Source organism: Schistocerca serialis, chromosome 6, assembly GCF_023864345.2.
Source record: "Schistocerca serialis cubense isolate TAMUIC-IGC-003099 chromosome 6, iqSchSeri2.2, whole genome shotgun sequence".
Classification (NCBI taxonomy): Eukaryota; Metazoa; Arthropoda; class Insecta; order Orthoptera; family Acrididae; genus Schistocerca; species Schistocerca serialis.
In genome coordinates, this window is record NC_064643.1 from 730,890,190 (window position 1) to 730,913,793 (window position 23,604).

Here is a 23,604-nt window from a genome sequence, read left to right on the forward strand (position 1 = left end):
TAATGTTTTGTAGGGATAATGCTCTTGACTCCAGTATCAGCCTAAATATTGAAGCAAGTAGGGTTATTTAAAGAAACCATATACTTTTCATAAGTGGATTCAGTAGCTCTTGGGAAGACAGCTCATGTGCTGTCAGTTGCAGTCTTCTTCCTTGTCCTCTGCTTGATGTTGAAGCTACTACCTGTATGCATTAGTGACCTAATAACATGTGCAGGTGCCTGACGCAATTGACAGTAACGATCAGGATAAATATCCCTGTACTGCCATACCGTTTCAACTGCATTTATTTGACATTCACTGTGTAAAAGTAGCATGCATAACTTCTCCTCATTGGTGTACATATGTGCATGCAAGGAATGGTGAAGCAGAAATGACCTTCCAGTAGATGACATAGTTCTTGCTACTTCTGCCTTGCAGACAAGTAAACAGTTGAAATGCTTTATGTGACATGTAGCTTTTCAGTGCAACAGATGATGCAGGTCAACTTGCCTTTTAATTTTAGGATCTTTTTCAGATTCTTTTGCAAAGCAAAACCTCAAAATTAATAAACATTGTGTCACTGAACTTGTCTTTTCAAGCACTTTTGATGGTGTATAGAAAATATATCACTCTAAAAAATCATACTGATTGGTGCAGGAGTTAAGATACTTTATCAAATAACAAAAGTATGTACTATAATCTGCCGAAAAACTCGGTTTGATGTTGGAACTATTAACGAAATGAAAGATGTGTTATGTCTTATGTTACTCACCCTGTATATTTATATATTATATATATTAAAAACATATGTAGCTGTTGTGCATCCAGATGTGTATTACAGGTCGTGTAAAAATTTGATGGAAATTGTCCAAGAACTTTTTGAGATTTTTGCTGACAATGTTTCCCCTTGATGGTAGACAGATGGACCACAGAAATATGTCGTCTAGATAATTACAAGGTCCAACTGCATACCCAACAAGAATATAACCAGTGGAGACATACTTACACTTGGGGGTAGGCTCATCAGTGTGTTACACAGCTGATAGCTCCAGCTGTTGAACTATGTGGTAAATTCCACTTAGTCCCAAACCAGCAATGCCAAATTTCCTGTTGTTGGTAGGTTGTTGCCCCTGAGGTGGAGATTGTGGCGCGGATACTGGAGGATGCTGAAGTCGTCGTGCTGTGGATGGTAGGTCTTCCTGGAAAATATTGGTTCTTCGTAGAATACAGTATAGGCCAGTGTATGGAGGTTGTAGTTGTGTCCGTTTGTAGCATCGCATGTGAGCAGCTTCCTAAGTTGCAGGGCACATAAGTGGTCAGTATACCATATCTGGAGGCTGTGGAGGATGATATTTGAATGACATGGTATCTTAATTGCAGATGGAATTCCTGCTGATCTAGTATTGTTGATGGTAGAGATCTGACCAAATTCTCCAGGAAGATGCAGTGGCTCACCATAGACCAGTTCCACAGCGGAGTGTCCAGGTACTGCTTATATGTCATTCATAGGCCCAGGAAGACTACCGGAAGAGCTGAAGTCCAGGACATTCCATGGCACATTAATGCCACCTTCAGGGAACAGTACCATCTTTCAAATATTTTACTACTGGTGGTGTGGTAGATGGTAGTCATGTGATGTACGTATCTGAAGAACTTTACCAGCTATGCGAACAAATGCGATTTGAACTGGAAAGCCACCAACTGGTGGGTGCATGTGGTGGGGCACTCTACACTGTTGACATTGGACTAATATCCATGTCCACTCTGAGAAATCTCCATCACTGGCCAGACGAAACATTACACAAGGTGAAAAGTTGAGTGGGCTCCAGGCTGGCACAGATTGTGGAAACTGTCAAAGACTTGCCACCAAAATACAGTCAGTAAGGATGGTCATGATCTTCCCTGTCGACGTCACAATGCAATTAAGCATCTTACTCCAGGAACATCGATTAGTTGTAACCTCATTGTCAAAGAGATATTATTGATGAAGGTCAGGAACCTTGGCCAGTTCTAAAAGGTCTGTTGGTCGTGACACACTGCTGACACATGAAAGTAGTTGGTCACCACATTGCAATGCTGGAAATGTATTTCTGTCTGTGCTAAATCGGCTTATAAGTTCCAGATGGTGGTACTGGCGAGGAGAGTAGTTGATGCATAGATTAGTGGCTTGTGATCTGTGTAGATTGTGAATGCCATTACTTCTGTTTGTAGTCAGAAATATTTTACTGCCTTGTACATGGCCAGGAGCTTGCGGTCGTATCCGAAAGTTTGTACGAGAAGTACACAAGCCAAGAATCATTTGACCATTGTTACTGCACCTCGCCGACAGCAGTGTGTCTTTGGCCCACCACTAATGCCAAAAGTGTGTCAAGCTTAGGGTGTGTGAGTAGTGCTACATTTGCCGTACTCTGTTTTGCGGCCTTAAAAGTAGACCACATTGCTTCATTCCACTGCACTGGAGTCTTGCTTTGAACCTTTGGGTGGTAAGTGCTCCATTCAACAGTTCTTGCAGTTCTACTGCATGGGTTGGGTATTGGTGGTAGAAATTTAACATTCCTAAAAATCTTTGATAGTGGTCACTTGTAATATCTTTACAACTGCTTTGACCTTCTCAGTTAATGGCAGGGAACCTGCAAGTGATATTCGGTCACCTAGGAATTACCTAAGTTTGCCCAAACATGCACTTTGCCGTATTTTATACCACATCAAACTACTCCAGATGTTTACATACCTCTTGAAGATGCTGGCAGTGTTTCTCCCTGGTGATCAAAAATACAAATACATCATCTAAGTTGGCAAAGCAAAATGGCTGACCTCACAAAATGTAATTGATAAATCTTTGCCAGGTTTGGGCAGTGTTTCGGAATTCAGATGTCATGAATCTGCTTCCGGAAAGCCCAAATGAGGCAATTTTTTGCCATTTTGGTAATGTCTTTCTCTGTCACAGATGTCTACATGTGCGTGCTTTGGCACAGTCCAAAATGCTGAATGCTGTTGTGCCTACAGCACCTAATTGTTGTCATGCAGCAAAGGCACAGGATAGCTGTCAGGTACAGTTCTGGAGTTAAGTGCGTGATAATCACCACATGCATGCCAGGCTCCTCCTTTCTCCGGGACAAGGTGTAGTGCGGATGAACACAGGCTACGTGATGATCGGAGTATTCTTCTTTAATCATCGCATCAAATGCTGCTTCACTGATGGCCAAACAATCAAGTACCAAATGCCTGGGTCTGTAAGAAAGCAGAGGACCATCTGTAGTTTAGATATGAGGCACCATATTGTGTGACACTTGGGTAGGTGCACTTGGAGTTCTCTTCAAAGTTGGAAACTGTCTTAGCAGAGAGGCGTACTCTGCACCACATGTCTGCATCAACTTAGTGCTGTACACTGATATATTGCAGTGAGAGCCTGCTGCTGTCAGTTCAGTAAATGCTATTGACCAGACAAGCATTGGATACTCTCAGTAATAGACAATAATGTTCCAAGAGATAAGCTCCGTAACATTGGTGATGGTGAAGTCCCACTTGAGTGGATGCTGCAGTCCCAAATTCAATGTGATCTGCTGCATTCCATACATTGAGGTGGATATGTTACTAGCAGCAGTTAACGGGATGCCATCAGCTGTCTACAGCTGTGCTTTGTTCTTGTTAGGATGCTTAAATCTGAGTAAGTGTCTATCAGATTCTTCTGATCTTACATTCTATTACTAATGAATAGCTGCCATGACTTTGGGGGGAGTCAGTTGCACCCAACTGCCACTGGAATTTGGGTACGAACATGGTCCTGTACATTTCCAAGTACCACCTTGCGACAGCGGCATGCCAATCTGCATGCAGAATGTCTCCGCTTTTGCCACCAACGAGTCAAACTCTGTGCACGTAACTATTGCTGCCATCCTTGTACCACTGTCATTGCATGAACCTGGGAATGTGCGCTGGCCTCTTGAATATGATCAATGAGCTCCACCACCGCTTGTAGTGACATTTCCGTTTGTGGTGCCACAAATGCATTGACCTTTGGCGGTAGTCTGCCACTCCACAGTGTGCATAGTAGATTGTGCAAATGATGTAGATATTGCAATGGCTTGCGATCACGTATGCGTTCTTGCGTCAACACATCTTATACTTCTGCCGTGTAGTGGTGATCCAGTTGACTCATGACGAGAGCAAATCTGTTGGCGTAGGCTGTAATTCCTGCGTAGCAAAAGTTGCCTTCTAACTGTGCGAATCATAGAATCGAGTTGTTCATCCAGAACAGAGGCACATGGACTGTTATTGTGGACACTGCAGGCGTGTCTGTCATCTTTCATAATAGTAAAATCCAGTGGTGGTTGTTCAACATTCTTTAACTCACATCACTTTGGGTTCAACACTTGTCAAGTACACCTCAATTCGGGCTGTCTGACCTTCGCAAAATGTGAACACACATAGACTGGAGGTTTACTAGAACAAAATACTTTATTGCGGCAACTGCATTTTAGTGAACAGGGTGAACAAGGAGCAAAGTAATAATTACTGTTCATCAAGTATTGATTAGATTGTAAACTCTGAGGTAAATCATTCTGCAATGTACAGATACTTGAGAGTAAGTTAGTAAGCGATTACTACTCTAACATGGATTGAGAGAATTGAGAACAGAACATAAAACACAGAATATACAAAAAGTATAAAAATTCACGATGTACAGAAATGTAAAAACTTATTAGAAAACTACCCCCGGTGGCTGGTACAGAAGCTGCTTGACAGCTGCGATAGAAAACCACCCCCGGTGGCTGGTGCAGAAGCTGCTTGACAGCTGCGATTCACTTGTTACCACACACTCAACGCTACACCACTAAACACATTAGCATCATTGGTTGATTTGATGCAAACTTGACAGTCAAACACAGTGATGACATGTAACCGTGTAGCAGAATCTGCAGTATTAATGCAAATAGTTACAGCCTCTCTCAATTTTTAATGTTGTCTTCATGAAGGAATGGATTCAGAAAGTAAGCTTTTAACTCTGTCATGTTGTCTTATGTCTTTACATTGTGCTATGTAACTAAGCATTCTGTCTTCCAGATAATTTTGTTGTGGAAAATCACCTTTTTATGTGTTTTAGTTAGTTATTTGTTTGTACTAGTAGATAATTCTTTGTTGTTGATAAATGGCTCTATTGTAGGTACTCACCTGATGGCAAGATCTACACATCTGCAGGTCGTGATGGTAGCATCAAAGTATGGGACGGAGTTTCAAATCGTTGTGTAAATACCTTCATGAAAGCTCATGATGGGGCTGAGGTCTGTTCTGTTTGCTTCACTCGCAATGGAAAGGTATAATTATCTCTATTGTGACATGTTTATTATACTTTTTTAAAGAAATAGTTTATTATAAGCTTAAGTCTTCACATGTACATCTGTTTGCACTTTTATGATGATTTTTCTTTGCTTTATTTTATTTATGGCAGATATTGTCCTTTATTTATTCCCAAACTTGTACCTACATTCCCAACAGCAAGATAAACTTTGTTCATCCAATACAGTTTAACATTTTTCAACACTTACAGATTTCTTTGAAGAAATTGATTCTCAAGAATTTCAATTTTTGATAATTATCATAGTAACAGTGAATCATTTTCCACATATTGAGTGTTTTCCAATCATATTTGTAGTGTCTTTTGTGTCCAACCAGCATATGTACATTTTACCTGCCTCTTTATGACTTCATATCTTCTCTTCTTTTAATGAAACTGTTTTCTAAAATAATTCTGAAAGCTAGAGATTCAGTGTTATTTTTAGTATGCGTATCTGTTACTTCTGCTTTGGCCGTTAATATGTTCTATAAGTTGGCTATAAGTAGACCTCCCTCATCTGTTACAGATATTGTTAGTATGTAAAATAAAGGAAAGGTAACCACTCATCTATAGCTCGCTGATGTGTGGTGCATACAAAAACGCAGCAGAAAATAATACTTACACTAGCTTTTGAGCTCTTGCTCTTTCTCTGTTAGAAATACACACATTCAGACACACAACCACTCAATTGCATGCGCCTGTAGCCATGAGTAGAGTTGACAAGCACTGTGATGCACCTTTTCACTCATTTCAAAATCTAATTACTGCAAAAACATGACACAAACACTCGAAACGCACAACTGCTGTTGCACCCATTGTGTTTGCTAGCTAACATTGACAGGAAGACAGATGCTTAATTGATTTAACTCTTGCGGGTGAGAATTGGTATTCAGCATTGTAACTGATGACAAAACGTGACTGTAGTAATTTGAACAATGGAAACCCCAGGCAGGAATATCAACAATGTAGGAAAAGATAGATTGATACTTACTGTAAAGATGACATGTTAAGTTGCAGACAGACATAGTTAAAAAGACACTCACACAAAGCTTTTGGCCACAGCCTTTGTCAGAAAACAGAAAAAACACACCATTCATTCACATGAGCCAGCACACCTCGTGCACACCATGACTGCCAACTCTGGCAGCTTAGGCCACTGAGTTGGCAGTCATGGTGTGCACGAGGTGTGCTGGCTCATGTGAATGAATGGTGTGTTTCTCTTATTATGGTGAAGGCTGTGGCTAAATGTCTTTTAATTATGCCTGTCTGGAACTTAATGTGTCATCTTTACAGTTAGTAGCAATCTTATCTTTTCCTACATTATCTGTATTAATTTTACACAGAGATGAAGTAGCATTCACAAATATAGATCTTCCCAATAACATTCATCCAGCATAAGCACATCTCTGTGGCTTACAAAGATGTTGGGGTAAAGACATCAAGCTGTGTTTATCCGAACTGTAACAGCTGGTCAACACAGTGAGGATGGGACCAATCCTGCAACAGGCCAGCACAGTCCTGGTAAAAGTGCACATATAGGACACTAGAAAAGAGTTTGACACAAATATGTGTGCTCTTAACGATATACCACCAGCAGCTTGCTTCTGCCTATTTTGCCTAAGTCTGAGAGTAGACCAACAGCAATACTTTTGGATCTGGGACTTTTGCAAGCAAAAGTCCACAGAAAAACAATGCAGCAAGTTGCAGTGACTGTTGCAGGCATACCCAGAAGAAGACAGCAACCGAAACTTAAAGAGTATCATTAACCAGATAGATAAGGAATTGGTTGAGGTGATTGCATCAGCATTCACCGAAGGGTCAGACTCCATTCCAGTTCCAAGAAAGCTGCTTAAACAGGAAATAATTGGGGCTGTCGATCAGAAATTCTATTGTGTCACCTCAGAAAACATCAGAAGCAAAATGTGCCATGAGCTCGAGAAGGCCAGGTGTGACAAAACATACCCACAACAAAATGCAGAGCAATAGAAGCCTTCCAAAGTATGGTAACTATAAAACACCCAACCGGTTGCAACAAAATTTGACTTTGAACAGCTTTAGACACTGAGTATGGGTGTCTTCATCAGAAAATCCACAATTATGTAAAAAGATTATAAATAAATCTTATCTTAGAGAAAAAACTAAGCACTAAACAGTTTTTACTCCGAACAGATTTATAACAAGACTGTACTCACATGGAGTAACTGATGAATAAATTTAAGAGCAAAATGCTCTTGTCATATAAAATAGTTCCTTGAGAAGTTAATGTTAGAGAACCACATAAAATTCAAGTCATTGAAACTGATATAATGCTGGCAACTGCCAGTAAAACTAGAGCTACATGGTGTAGCACAGTACATGCCGCTAAGGGCTGCAAGAGGAAAAAGAGGAGGCATCAGACCAAGAGGCTTAAATGCTGAAGTTGCCACATTGTGAATCCAAAACAAGTGGCGCCATCCAGTAAGAGTCAAAGTTACCAGTGCTTAATGTACAAAAAAATACTTCAAATAGCATGTGTTCACGTCACATATCAGTACATGGTATTACGCAAAATGAAAAATTATACAAGACAATGCAACAGCAAATGTTAGGTACATTTTTGTGTGAAACAACTACAGTGTAATAAATAAAAAATGTGAGATTAACAGTTATATGCTATTTAAAATATTTTTTTGTAAATTAAGCAGCTGATATCTAAGACTGTTCTAGATGTAACAAAATTATGAAAAGGAAAGTTGCTACTCACTATGTAGCAGATATGCTGAGTCACAGATAGGCACAACAAAAAGACACACAATTAAAGCTTTCGTCCATTAAGGCCTTTGTCAACAACAGAAAACACGTGTGTGTGTGTGTGTGTGTGTGTGTGTGTGGGTGTGTGTGGGGGGGGGGGGGGGGTGTCTGTTGTTGATGAAGACCTTAGTGGCCACAAGCTTTAATTGTGAGAGTCTTTTTCTTGTGCCTATATGTGACTCAGCATCTCTGCTATTTGGTGAGTAGCAACTTTCCTTTTCATAATATTGTTGCATTCTATCCTGGATTTTCCATTGTTTGACTGTTACTAGCTGGTGTCACTTGTTTCATGTTCACCTTGTGGCAACTTTGGCATGTAAGCCTCTTAGTCGATACCACATCCAGTGACTGTTTCCTCTTGCAGACCTTAGCAGTGTGTACTGTGCTACCCCATGTAGCTATAGTTTTACTTACAGTTGCCAGCTTTATGTTAGTTTCAGTGGCTTTAAATTTATGTTATTGTAACATTAACTTCTTAAGGAAGTATTTTATGTGACGCGAGCATTATTGCTTCGTAAATTTGTTTGTCAGTTACTACAAGTGAGTACAGTCTTCTTATAAATCCGTTTGGAGTAAAAACTGTGTAGTCCTTAGTTTTACTCCATGTTCATGTTTGTTTAAAATATTTTTAGGTAATTGTGGATTTTCTGATGAAGACACCCACAGTTGGTTTTGAAACCTGGTAAAAGTAAAATTTTGTTGCAACCATTTGGCTTTTTTATATTTACCCATATTCTTCTATGGTCGCTGTCTCACAGCCATGTTTAAAATTGTAAGCTGTCCAAAATGATGAAGACATAGTTGTCTTGCTGGTGGACAATGGTAATGCATCTATATTGCTAAAAGTGAAATAATGCTGGCAAAAGATTCTACACTGCCATTGACATGGATGACCTTCTTGCTGTGTAGTTATTTCGGCCTGGAAGAGGAAATGTTAAGATTTCCTGTGTGTAAGATTACTGGAACTGCTGCATTTTATGGTTTCCTGAAAAAACATAAGGCATAAAAGGAAGTGCCACTACAACCAATAACAGAAACTATAAAATCCCCTTTGTATGGTCTGACAAAACATCTGGCCAAGCAGCTGAAACAGTTGGTAGGACAGTTTTCCCACCGCCTAAATAACTCAGTAGAGTTTGTAGCAGTGCTCTGGGATATGATTATCATTGTAAAAGATTTGCTGTCATCTGCAGTGTCAAGTCTCTATTCACACAGGAGCCAGAGGAAGACTTCCTGAAACTGGTGGAAAGGAATTTTGACAGTGAAACTGTTCCAACACTTGTTTACTGCCATGGGCTTTCATTGTGGTGGGAAGTTCGGTGAGTAAATAAGACGGGGTACCTATAGGGTCTCCCCTGACTTCAGTAACCACCAATTTCTGCACGAAGCATGTTGAAGAAACAGTGCCAGGTGACGCCCAGCTGAAAGCTCAAGTGCATCCACCATTACATCGATGGCAGTTTTATTGTATCGATACACAGGAAGGAATATCTTATGAATTTCTATGAATACTTGATTGTCAGAGACAGCAAAGGACTTGGAAGAGCAGTTGAATGGAATGGACAGTGTCTTGAAAGGAGGATATAAGATGAACATCAACAAAAGCAAAACGAGGATAATGGAATGTAGTCGAATTGAGTCGGGTGATGCTGAGGGAATTAGATTAGGAAATGAGACACTTAAATCAGTAAAGGAGTTTTGCTATTTGGGGAGCAAAATAACTGATGATGGTCGAAGTAGAGAGGATATAAAATGTAGACTGGCAATGGCAAGGAAAGCGTTTCTGAAGAAGAGAAATTTGTTAACATCGAGTATAGATTTAAATGTCAGGAAGTTGTTTCTGAAAGTATTTGTATGGAGTGTAGCCATGTAAGGAAGTGAACCATGGATGATAAATAGTTTGGACAAGAAGAGAATAGAAGCTTTTGAAATGAGGTGCTACAGAAGAATGCTGAAGATTATATGGGATAGATCACATAGCTAATGAGGAGGTATTGAATAGAATTGGGGAGAAGAGGAGTTTGTGGCACAACTTGACAAGAAGAAGGGACCGGTTGGTAGGACATGTTCTGAGGCATCAAGGGATCACAAATTTCGCATTGGAGGGCAGTGTGGAGGGTAAAAATCGTACAGGGAGACAAAGAGATGAATACACTAGGCATATTCAGAAGGATGTAGGTTGCAGTAAGTACTGGGAGATGAAGAAGCTTGCACAGGATAGAGTAGCATGGAGAGCTGCATCAAACCAGTCTCAGGACTGAAGGCCACAACAACAACAACAACAACAACAACAACTTGATTGTCTGTCTGTGGAAATGTGAGAAAACTGTTGCCTGCACTATCTAGTGCAGTGCCTCATGCGCATCACCACTCTCATGCACAGAGCCCAAACTGCATGTGACACTAAGAGCCCTGCCTTCTGAGCTACATCAGCTATGAAAATTATTCTGTGGGTATGGATACTCAGAAGTGGAAATAAACCATACCCTCAAGTCTAAGGAAAGAAGGAAAAAGACAGAAGACAGGAACAAAAACTAGTCATTACTATCTGATATTATACCAACTATACTCCATTCAGAATAAGAATAAACCTCATGCAAACATTACACTATATATTCTTCCGCTTTTGCTGGAACCTCATTGGATTTCATTTCATGTGGAGTGCAAGCCAAGCTGTCTCGAGTACAATCAAGTATGATAATGAGGATACATTTTATGCTGTGCATTACATGTACATCGACTCAGCGATAATACGGGGCAACAGTTTTACCAGCACATTTAACTTGTGCTGCACTGGCCAGGCAAGTGATCCAGCTAACCTGCAGTGATGTGAACAGGTGCAGAAAGATGTAAAAAGATTTGAACAGAGAACAATATAGCTTTGAATGTCATTTAATTTTTAAACAGAAGGAAATGATATGTGATAAAACTCAGGTGATATGCTTCTGAGGTGACTGGACAGAAAACATGTCATGATCTCGATCTTAGCTAACATAGTACTGCAATTAAAAACAAGAGTGATGAAAGTTCTTGACTTTAACAAGGGTAATTTTTCTGTATGAGCTTTGTGTGGTGTAAAAGCACATTGCTGGGGTTTTGCCATGTGGTTAAATATTGAAGCCACTCATGGTATTACCACAGTCTAACATAACAGTCGCGACACTTCGCCTCGATTTTGTTGCCTTCAGCGCCAGCAGCGCTCCAAACGGCCGGTAGGTTGAACTGTTAGTTCGGCGCGATCGTGAAAGCGAATAGTGATTGTTTATTTTGATTTATACAATGGTTTTTACCATCGGGAGTGTTTGTAGCGCAATAAATTGCAGCAGCAATAGGAAGAAGACACCACAGCTGTCTTTTTTAGGTTTCCTAAGGATCCTGAGAGGTATATACCATCATGTTACTAAACTGTATCGTCAAGATTCATTTGCAAATGTATGTGTATAAATCATGAATGTTTTGTTTTAGGAGGAAAAAAATGGCTAGTTAATAGCAGACGAGAAGACTTTATGAAGAAAGACCCGGTTCACCTCTATAATAATATTAGGTTTTGTTCGCTACATTTCGAACAAAACCAGGTCATGAACGCAGACAATAACAAACTCATGTGGAATGCAGTAGCCCCACTGTTTGACATTCCAAATAAGCCACCTCAACTGACTATGAAGAAGAAACTGCCACAAAGATTCGACAGTCCATCTAAAGCTGTAAAACAGTCCTATGACACAGAAGCAGCTAGTTCAACTCTCCATTTATTAGTGCCAGATTCGTGAGAATCATCAACACAAGACCTGCTTTGACGATGAAGTGGTTAGATTAAGTGCAGCTGTTCGTGTCTTACAAAAGCGTGTGCAGTGTCAGAATGTGCAGATCGCTAGACTTCGAGCGAAACTATTATGGGACAAGGAAAGTGCCTACAGACAGATTGCTTGAAAATTATTCAAATATTTGGTTTTTCGTGAAATGTAATGTAATCAGCTCATTATGTTTTCAGCATATTTGTCCCACTATTTGTAAGTTGCTTGTTCCATTTAGAATAATATAAAGATGAAGGTCGTGGAAACAAGTGACAATGACAAACACAGTAGGCCTACAGAACGATAAACGAGCTGTCCATCACTTTTGCATGTAGAGGTACATGTCTGTGCTTCTTACATGTGAATCTGTGTGTTTATATTCTTTTGATATCAACGTGGTAAGCTGCAATTCTGTCCAATGTCACAAGTGTTTCTTCACGAATGTGTTATAGCGTGCCACTCTATTCATGGTTTTTGTCCATACTTGCGCATATTTTAGAATAATTTTTAGAAACGTATATGCCTTCTGATACCACACACTCTTGGAGGCCAGAAAATAAGTCGAATAATTCGGAAATTACGCAGGAAATGGATGCAAACAAACATTATGCTTACAACGTGTCTGACGTTCACCTTACCTGCCGCTCTGAGCGCTAGTGTCGCTCCATCTGTCACGGCAACAACTTTTACAGCAGTGAGTGTCACGACTGTTATGTTAGACTGTGGTATTACAGTCTGTCTCTGAACTCTTTCCACCTCAGACTCTGAGGAAAGTGTTTCAGTACTGCCATGTTGATAACAAGGTGGTCAACAACAGAATCCCAAGCTGCCAAAAAATCCACATTTCCTCCTCCTCTTTTATGACATACTGTTCTGCATTTTGCCATCATTTGACAGTGACGTGTCGCAAAGCTCCGTACATTAGTTCCAGTATGATTAAGAAAAATGTTGATGGCTGTTAGTACATCAGAATGTCTTAAAGTTTCATTTACAGTGACATAGTAATAAGATGTCTAATACATAAGTTTGACCTACTTTCAAGATCGGAACAATACCATTGTATGAGAGCTATGGCTCTTGACCAGTTATTGTGTTTATGTTTGTTTACATCAGATGTATTCTTATAATGAATGAAGTAAAGTGTCTAGAGCGAATAAACCTGTATCATATTCAATGTCTGAGGGGTGCATTGACATTCTTGCCGTTAGCCCTGCTATAATTGTTTAAAAACAGATAATTTCTCAGAGACAGATTGTGAAATCTAAATTCCCTTTGATAAAGAATGTGAAGGATTTGTTTAATGGAAGGTAATCTGAAACTGAATAACATGCACTATTTACTCAGTAAACAACATAAATTAATGATGCGTATTACAAAATCACAAGTATGGATGGGAATTGTTATAACTTCAAGTTGAACAAATATATTTCAAGGAAGACGCAATACATGAAAGTCACAGATCAAGTAAACAGAGTAAGACGTGTGTACACTTTAACAGTCAAATCATAACTGAGTCCGAGTCTAGCAGCCACTGGCTGGCTGGCCGGCCGCTTAGGTGGCGCTGCTGCTGATTGGCTGGCAGACAGCGCCGCATGTAGAGGACACGCGTAACTGCGCAGCGGCACTTTGAAAGATTGGTGAGTCACAACACTTTTCCCCCCTTTGAAGTTTTTGCACAGGTCTTGATGGAGGTGGCCTGTAGATTGCTAACGTCCATAGGTGTTGTTTGACTGGCCATAAAGTCTCGAGGAGGAGGCTTCCCGAATGGACAGAAGTGTCCCCGATGATAACAGATCGAGATGACAGGAGACGTGCGGGTCAAATCTGCTGGGGCCCCGTGCACCAATCTGCCCGTTGCGGCAAGTTCGGTTGTTATAACAGGAGACATTGGCGATGTGTTCGCGTCCGTAGGAGAAGGAGGCGAGTAGAGTTGCTCCGGCAGATGATGGTCATCTGGTTCCTGCATGGGCACGTCTCTTGGTGGCGTCAGTTCTTGTGCTGGCTCCGATATGATGGTGACAGGACTGTGTTGTGAGTAATGAGAGATTCCAGTATCCCGAGCATCAGGTAGAGCCGAAAGTGGTGTAGCGGCATCTGGAACAGGCGTTGCCGGCACACGAGGCCGAAGCTGGTCCGAATGACGCACTGCAACACCCGTGTCCGTCTGGATTTCGTACAGGCATTGGCCACGGTGTCGTAAGATGCGGCCAGGATTCCATTTTGGCCGCCTACCATATCCCCGTATCCATACAAGGTTGTCGGCGGGGAACCGGCCAAGCGAAGGCACCTGCGGCAGTGAGGTGGAAGGCCGCAGAAGATGAAGTAGCGTACGGGGCCATTGGCCATGTAAGAGCTCAGCCGGGCTGTGGTCGCCCACGGGGGTGAAACGGTAAGAAGCCAGAAATTGGAGAAGCACATCATCAGCAGCAGAAGTCAGGAGTTTCCTCATCTGAGCCATAAATGTGCGGACCAGTCGTTCAGCCTCACCGTTTGACTGTGGATGGAACGGAGGGGCCGTGACATGCATGACGCCGTGACGGGCACAAAAATCCACAAAATTGGAAGAGGCAAATTGCGGACCATTATCAGTAACAAGAGTAGAGGGAAGGCCTTCCAAAGAGAAAATGCGAGCTAGAGCATTGGTGGTTGCCACGGTGGTTGGCAACGTGCAACAGGCAATGAAAGCGTAAAACCCGGGAGAGGGTAGGGTCAGAACCCGTAGCAGCCGCCAGCCGGTCACCGGTGATGGGGAACCCGTCCACAACCCACTGCTCGGCAACATCCAGGTGGAAACACAAAAGCTTGTCCCTATTGAATGCCAGATCAGGACCCATGGGAAGGCGAGACAGTGCATCAGCATTTGCATGTTGAGCTGTCGGCCGGAAATGAATCTCATAATTGAAACAAGACAAGTAAAGAGCGATGTGCAGCCTTGTCGGGAAGTGACGTTGATAGATGAAACAAGGAAACAAGTGGTTTGTGATCCATAACAAGATGAAATTTGGATCCATAGAGAAAAACACCAAACTTATGAAGAGCATAAATAATGGCCAAAGCTTTTTTTTTTTTTTCAATTTGAGAATACTTTTGTTGGCCATCCGTAAGCGTTTTGGAGGCATAAGCAATGGGTTGTTCAGAACCGTCAGAAAAACGATGCGCAAGGACTGCACGAACATCGTATTGAGAGGCGTCCATGGTAAGAACAAGATGTTGGCCAGTTCGATAAGTAGCCAGGCACGGGGCCTATTTCAGCATAGTCTACAATTTCTGGAAAGCCGCAACGCATGATGCGGACCAGTGAAAAGGCACGTTTTTATGCAACAGGCGAGAGCAACGGCTGAGCCACCGAAGCAGCAGACAGTAAAAACTTGTAATAGTATGCTATTTTCCCCAACAAGACCTGCAGTTCCTTAACAGATGTAGGGCGAGGAAGGGCATCGATCGCAGCGACAGTTTGCTGAAGTGGACGAATACCATCCCGAGAGAGTTGAAACCCCAAGTACGTGATAGATGCCTGAAAAAATTTTGATTTCTGAAGATTACACGTATGGCCGGCAGTCTGTAAGACATGAAAAAGTGTGCGGAGATTTTGAGGATGTTCGTCAGTGGTGGAGCCAGTGACAACAATGTCGTCCTGGTAATTTATACACCTAGGGACAGTGAGCAATAATTGTTCCAAGAATCACTGAAAGAGAGCAGGGGTGCTGGCAACCCCGAATTTCAATCGTTGGTATTGATAGAGGCCAAAAGGCGTGTTAAAGACCAGAAACTGCCGGGAAGCAGTGTCGAGAGGAAGTTGATGATAAGCTTCTGACAGATAAAGTTTAGAAAAATACTGGCCTCCAGCAAGTTTAGTGAACAATTCTTCAGGTCGAGGCATAGGGTAAGTGTCGATAAGGCATTGAGCATTTACAGTGGCTTTGAAATCGCCACAGAGACGAATATCACCATTTGGCTTAGCAACGACAACGACAGGAGAGGACCACTCACTGGAAGTGACAGGAAGCAAGACCCCTGAAGCAGTGAGACGATCCAGCTCCCATTTGACCTGATCACGAAGGGCCACAGGAATGGGCCGAGAGCCCGAAAAAACTTAGGCTGAGCAGTGGGTTTGAGTGTGATATGAGCTTCAAAGTCGTTTGCATGGCCTAACGCAGGAGAAAAAAGGGACAAAAATGTCGTCGACAAGGAATCCAATTGAGCATAAGGAATAGCATCAGATACGATAGTGACAGAGTCATCTATGGAGAACCCAAAAAACGCGAAAGGCATTGAAACCAAAAAGATTCTCCGCTTTACTATGGTCGACCACAAATATGGGAACAGTGCGAATGGCAGATTTGTAAGATACCTCAGCATCAAATTGTACCAAGAGAGAAATCTTGTGTTGATTGTAAGTCTGTAATTGCCTAGTGACAGGGGACAGGATTGGAGAACCCAACTGAAGATACGTCTGAGAATTGATGATAGTGGCAGCAGAACCATTATCCACCTGCATGCGTACATCTCGACCAAGTATTTGGACAGTGAGGAATAACTTCCCTGAAAGGGAAGAAGAACAATTGACAGACAACACAGAATCAGAATCAGCGTCATGTTCATGAACATCATGTATGCAGTCGGATTTGCAAACGGATGACACATGACCCTTTTTTTTGTATTTGTGACACAAGGCCCAACGTTGTGGGCAATCTTCTCATGAATGTTTCGTAAAACACCGTGGACATGATGGAAGTTGCCGTGGGTTTTGCTGCAGTTTCTTAGACGTTTGTTTACGGTTAGGCCGAGGCTGCGCTTGGGTGCGTACTGCGGCCACGTCGGCCAGCGGGGACACACCACACACTTCGTCAACATCGCACAGAGGTTGTATTTCCCCGACGTCGCCCCATGCCTCTATTTGCGCTCCAGCGGCGCGAGAAATTTCAAAAGACTGAGTGATGGATAGGACTTCATCTAGAGTCGGATTTGCCAACTGAAGGGCACATTGCCTAACTTCTTCGTCGGGCACCAATCGGATGATAGCATCCTGTTCCATGGAATCGGCGTAGGATTCTTTGTGAACTTCAGTAACAAATTGACACTTTCTACTGAGGCCATGAATTTCAGCAGCCCAAGTGCGATAGGATTGATTCGGTTGTATTTGACAACAATAAAAGGCAACACGAGAGGCTACCACATGCGTTTGCTTTTGAAAATAGACGGACAGAAGTGAGCACATTTCAACAAAGGACAGAGACGCAGGATCTTTCAAAGGAGCCAATTGCGACAACAACCTATACATTTGAGGTGAAATCCATGAAAGGAACAGAGGCTTACATGTTTGTTCGTCCGCAACATGAAATGCAAAAGAAGTGCTGTCAAAGACATTTTTTGTAATCAGACCAGTCTTCTGCTGTCTCGTCGTAAGGAGGAAAAGGAGGTAGAGATGACGACGAGAGACGCCCCGCATTTGATGCCGCGACGAAATCACGAATCACGAATCACATTGTTGAGAAGCATTTGCTGTTCTATGAGACCTTGCAATAGTTGCCCTAAAGTAGCCATGGAAATATGTGGGTCAACGATGCAAAAGAAAAATTACTACCTCATCGCCAATTGTTATAACTTCAAGTTGAACAAATATATTTCAAGGAAGCCGCAATACGTGAAAGTCACAGATCATGTAAACAGAGTAAGACGTGTGAACACTTTAACAGTCAAATCATAACTGAGTCTGAGTCTAGCGACCGCTGGCTGGCTGGCTGGCCGCTTAGGTGGCGCTACTGCTGCGTGGCTGGCAGACAGCGCCGCATGTAGAGGACACACGTAATTGCGCGGCAGCACTTTGAAAGATCGGCGAGTCACAACAGGAATCATGCTTCAAATTCTGGAAATGAATCAGTATGTGATAGTGTTTAATATTATTGAACATATGCAGAATCCTCCTAAGTGCACATGAAAGGAACACATATACAAAGTCCTAATGAATTGTAATGTAAAAGAAGTAAATGTTATGAAATGCTGCTAAATATGTACAAGTTTTGCAGTCAACTGTTAAAAATATTGTTAAGTCCAAATGACTATGAAACTTTCTAACAATTATCCTAAAGTTGAGTCCAAAACACTGGATTATTATAATTACTAAAACAAGCAGTAAATTTGGCATACTCCTATTCATCTGAAAATATTTCAATCATTTACACTGGCTCTGACTGTCTTTAAGTCCAAAAGCCAGCCACATATTTTCTGTCACCTAACTCCTTTGAGAATTTGGCAAAGACCAAAAGACACAAAAATAACTTTCATCAGTTGAGACCGTGTGGCTTTGTGCTGTACATTTTTTATGTGTCTCACTGTCTGATTACCGTTAACTGCTCCCAAGTAAAGCACCAAATGTTTTGTGGCTTTTGTCCCCTTATGGATCACAAATTCTCTCCATTTGACAAGCACATATTTTTGGACACCATTTGAATATAATACACAAAACTTATGAGTAATTTAGATAAAAAATTGCAGCTTTTGATGCTGATCGCTCTCCGAGTTTCAAATGAACATATAGTACACAGTATTTAAATGAGCACAAAAAGCTAAGTCTCTTGACATTATGATAGAAGCAAAAATACAAATAACAAGGCAAGTAAAATTATCACAACATAAGTTGCCATCTCAACTTGTGTGTCTCTTTGAGCCACATCTGTTCATGTCATCACATTTGTTCTAAGTGGCACCAATTTTAATAAAGGCCAATTTTTCTATTGGCTGTTAAATCAATCATCAGTTTCATTAATAATGCCAACTTAGAACTACCATTTGGATGTGTGAGGATGAAGCTAGCCATATCTCATTACGAATCTGGTTTCATAATATGTGTGTTATGACTTGATTAATTCAGTCTGTATAAATTAAAATGGCTTTCATGGTAAAACAATACATGATACAAATAAGTGACTTTTACCTGTGACTGCTGCAACTATGCTACCGATCACCATTTACATCTTACAGTAAGTCTTGTTTAACTGTACGGGACTGTGCGGCTGGTCCCGGCGGAGGTTCGAGTTGAAATATGGCATCCCGGCTATTACACAAGTTGAAAATATGGGCACTATTTTTTTATAAACTTAAATTTGCCATATTTCGTGACAGTACCTTTTCCATTAGACGTTTGCAAGCAAATATAAGTCTTGGCTTCGGTTGTCTAAGTATGATTCCACAATGCATTGTTGTCGGCTGCAGAAAATGACGTGGTTCAGCGTGTTTCTCTCATTTTGGTGTTTCAAATACAGTTTCTTCCAAATGTAGTTTCTTCTTTTCAGATAATACAAAAATAATAGTTAACATAATTCAAAATTATTTATGACTGTGACCTTCACATTGTTCTCCCGTCAACACACACAAAGAGTTAGCTTCCGACTCGGACTGACTATAGTCAAAGACTACTCCAACGTCAAAGATATTTTACACAATCAGTTTCTTTGCTATTCTTCGATACATTTTCTAATAGTAATCAATATGCTTTTACTCTCAAAAACAGAAGTAAATTAACATATAATAAGACAAATTATAATAAATTCTGACAAAAATATAAGAAAACATTTTCAATTCAGTATCGACAAATACGGTAAAAAAATAACATCTCCCAGATCCATTACAGAGTCCTCCCTCGGGCATGGGTGTGTGTGTTTGTCCTTAGGATAATTTAGGTTAAGTAGTGTATAAGCTTAGGGACTGATGACTTTAGCAATTAAGTCCCATTAGATTTCACACACATAAAAAAACACACACATAACTGTAAGGACTTGCATGCATTTTTGTTTAGTTTCAGAAATCTCAAAACATAGCCCATTTTCAACAGTTTGGCCATACAGCTGAATTTGAAGGTGCAGTGAATTCATCTTTTCAAACCGAAGTTTCCTGTACTTAGTTTTGATTTAGGTCATCAAGTAAATGTATATTAATATCATAGTCAATATTTTGCACTATGCACACAATAGTTAGTGGAAGGAAATCATGTGATGGCTGCATGCTACACCCTCCCTGCTCTCAGCAGCTGGGCTTTCTGAGCCTGTATGTGCCTGCAGAAGTTTGTGATCAGAAACCCAGTCCTGTTCTTTCCCTGTCGCATCAACTATCCACTACCTTCAGCTCTTCTGTCAAACATACATCATTCTGCGATTAACACAGTACCAAAAGCGCATAATGTCACCTGCCGACACTTCGCGACGGGATGAAAAGTGGAAAATTTGCCAGAACATTTCTATGCATTGACCAGTTTACTCGGCTGATATCCGAAGAAGATTTTCTCCCTGAAATTTGGCGAGTTAGCCTACATTCACAAAATTGTTGATGTTCAAGTGTTTGAATATGAAGCTAATCTTTTTAATAAGTGTAGATTGCATATTATTTTATTGATTTATACATGACCAACTTCTCGTTTCCATGAGAACCTCTCATCCTTGTGTGCACCCCAAAGTTTACGTACTGAATGGATTTGTACAACAATATCTTCATCCACAACAGTTTGCTTGTTTAGTGTTTCTGGTTCAAAGTGTATGACATTGGCGTTGCCCAGAATCCTCAAAATGAATTTGTGTGTTTTTTATGATTTTCTGCACCTCTTTACTTAGGCCATACTTCCTGCCCAGAAGATACCAAATGAATCATTGGTAGCATTGTAAAGAGGAGATAATTGCTTAGAACACTTGGGAAATCAATGATATAACATATACGAGGGTGAGTCAAATGAAAACCTCAAGTATTTTTTAAATATTATTTATTGTGCAGAAGTGGTACAAAGTTGTATCACTTTTCAACTTAATCTCCCCCTCGCTCAATGTAAGTCCTCCAGCACTTACAAAGTGCATAAATTCTTTTACAAAAAAATTCTTTTAGTAGTCCGCGCAACCACTCATGCACCGCGTGGTGTACCTCTTCATCAGAACGGAACTTCTTTCCTCCCATTGCATCTTTGAGTGGTCCAAACGTATGGAAATCACTTGGGGCAAGGTCTGGTGAGTATGGTGGATGAGGAAGACACTCAAAATGCAGGTCTGTGATTGTTGCAACTTTTGTACGGGCAGTGTGGGGCCTTGCATTGTCATGTTGCAGAAGGACACCTGCTGACAGCAATCCATGTCGCTTTGATTTGATTGCAGGCCGCAGATGATTTTTTAGGAGATCTGTGTATGATGCACTGGTGACAGTGGTCCCTCTAGACATGTAATGCTCCAAAATGACACCTTTTTCGTCCCAAAAGAGAGTCAGCATAACCTTCCCTGCTGATGGTTCTGTTCGAAACTTCTTTGGTTTTGGTGATGAGGAATGGCACCATTCCTTGCTCACTCTCTTCGTTTCCAGTTGGTGGAAGTGAACCCAGGTTTCGTCCCCAGTAATCTCTTTGTTTCCAGTTGGTGGAAGTGAACCCAGGTTTCGTCCCCAGTAATGATTCTTGCAAGGAAGCCATCACCTTCTCGTACAAAGCGTTGAAGAAGTTCTTCACAAGCATCAACATGCTGTACTCTCATTTCAGGAGTCAGCTGAAGTGGCACTCATCTTGCAGACACCTTGTGAAACTGGAGCACATCATGTATAATGTGGTGTGCTGACCCATGACTAATCTGTAAACATGCTGCAATGTCATCAAATGTCACTCGATGGTTTTCCTTCACTATGGCTTCAGCTGCTGCAATGTTCTGTGGACTCACAACTCGTTGTACTTGACCTGGACGAGGAGCGTCTTCCACTGAAGTCACACCATTTGCCAACTTCCTACTCCATTTGTAGACTTTCTGCTGTGACAAAAATGCATCACCGTACTGAACCTTCATTCGTCGATGAATTTCAATAAGTTTCACACCTTTACTACACAAAAACTGAATAACAGAACACTGTTCTTCCTTAGTGCAAGTCACAAGTTGGGCAATCATCTTTACACTGATACTGCGATGATATGTGTGCATCCGCACTATGCTGCCACCTACAGGATATTCTGCATGCTGTTTGTAGCACGCTTACCAACTTACAGGATAATGGTGCGAAATTTCGATTTGTTATTACAAATTTAAGGTTTTCATTTCACTTGCTCTCGTAAATAGGAATGATCCCAAGATGAAGCCCTGAGGAACCCCCAAACTTATGTTTCTTATCCTGGATCTTATCCATTGTATTACTTCTCAACCATCACATCTAATTTCTGAGTATTGTTTCCTATCTGCTGATGTGACTTGTATTAATAGCATGAGTTTTCCAATGGCAACATTGTTTACAAGTTCAGATAACATACACCAAGGTGACTTTGGAGGAATATAAGAACACTCCTGCTATTTGGTATGTGTCATTAATCCTACCAAGTGCATAATCAACAAAAAACATTGCTGCTAACAGTACCTCAATCATTTCTGAAACCTGGTGCAAATCTCTTAATGTGTGAGCACTTTTACAATGTGGGGGAGAATTTTAAGCATTACTTTTCAATCAGTTTGCTAAAAGCTGAAAATAAGGCAATTGGTTCTAGTTCTGTACGTCCTTTTATACAAAATTTTGACTACAGCTAGTTTCAGCTCGCCGGGAAAAATATCTTCTAAGTACTGCTTATTAAGTGAAGTGGTGATTTGTCAAACTTCTATTTGAATTTCTTCACTGAAAATGGAGAGACTTCATCCAAACTTGCAATGTCTTACGGTGTTGATCAGCTCCAGAATATCTTTAATGCCTGCTGCAGGAAGGTTGCTGGAGTTCGCTTTACCGTTGACACTGCAGCGACATTGTTTGTTGTGTTTTATGGCTTTTATAGTGCGTACTGCAGGTAGGCTCCTGGAGTTCACTTACCACTGACATTACAGTGACATTGTTCACTGTGTTTTATGGCTTCTATAAAGTGGTCATTAAAAAGAATGCTGATAAGAAAGATGTCAGAAATATCATCATTATTAACAGAATAAAATAATGGAAACTCCAGGTTGGAATATCAACAATGTAGCAAAAGATGGTCACTACTCACTGTAAAGATGGCATGTTAAGTTGCAGAGAGGCAGAATTAAAAGACACTTACACATGAGCTTTTGCCACAGCCTTTGTCAGAAAAAGAAAGAGAAACACACACCATTTATTTATACGAGCAAGCACACCTCACGCACGTATGACTCCAACTTTGGCAGCTCGGACCAGAATGCAGCTATCATGTAGAATGGAAGCAGAAGTCTGGACCGGGTAAAGGGATAGCAAAACTGGTGAAAGGAGACAGGAACACTGTCTGGCAGAGTGTACAGGGACCAGACTACTGCCAACAGGTGCAGTATCAGGAGGTTGTGATGCAGGAAAATGATGGGGAAAATGGAGCGAAAACTAATTCTAGTGCTGGTCTGAGTCGCTTTCTGTCTTGTGTCATCTGTTGCAGACCACCATCATTTTGAAACTTTATCTGAACTTTGCATCTTCTGGCTAATACGTTCTGTTTTTTATCCCCTGTTTTTCTTTCAGAACTGACACTTTTCCTGCTTGTACATCTCTTTATGTAGAGCTGAGTTTGTCTACCCTATGGAAGCTATAAATTTATTTATGAAAATATTTCTAAGATGTAAAATTACTAACTTTCAGAAGCAGTGACTCACATCAAATACCACCCTGTTGAAACCACTATCCAGGCATTTATATTGATATGACACTCTCAAAATTATCGGTAAGCACAAATATGCATAGATGGAGAGTGTATATTGACAACTCACAGTACCC

The 23,604-nt window shown here is 41.0% G+C and overlaps 1 protein-coding gene across 1 annotated transcript in view; it reads left to right on the plus strand.

The window, feature by feature from the left end:
• The window catches only part of LOC126484520 (cleavage stimulation factor subunit 1), a 190,634-nt gene that overhangs the window by 126,877 nt on the left and 40,153 nt on the right, over positions 1 to 23,604 (plus strand). Inside the window, exon 7 of the mRNA XM_050108068.1 lies at positions 5,144 to 5,294. Within this exon, the coding sequence (XP_049964025.1) occupies positions 5,144 to 5,294 (151 nt within the window). The remainder of the gene's footprint in view (positions 1 to 5,143; positions 5,295 to 23,604) is intronic.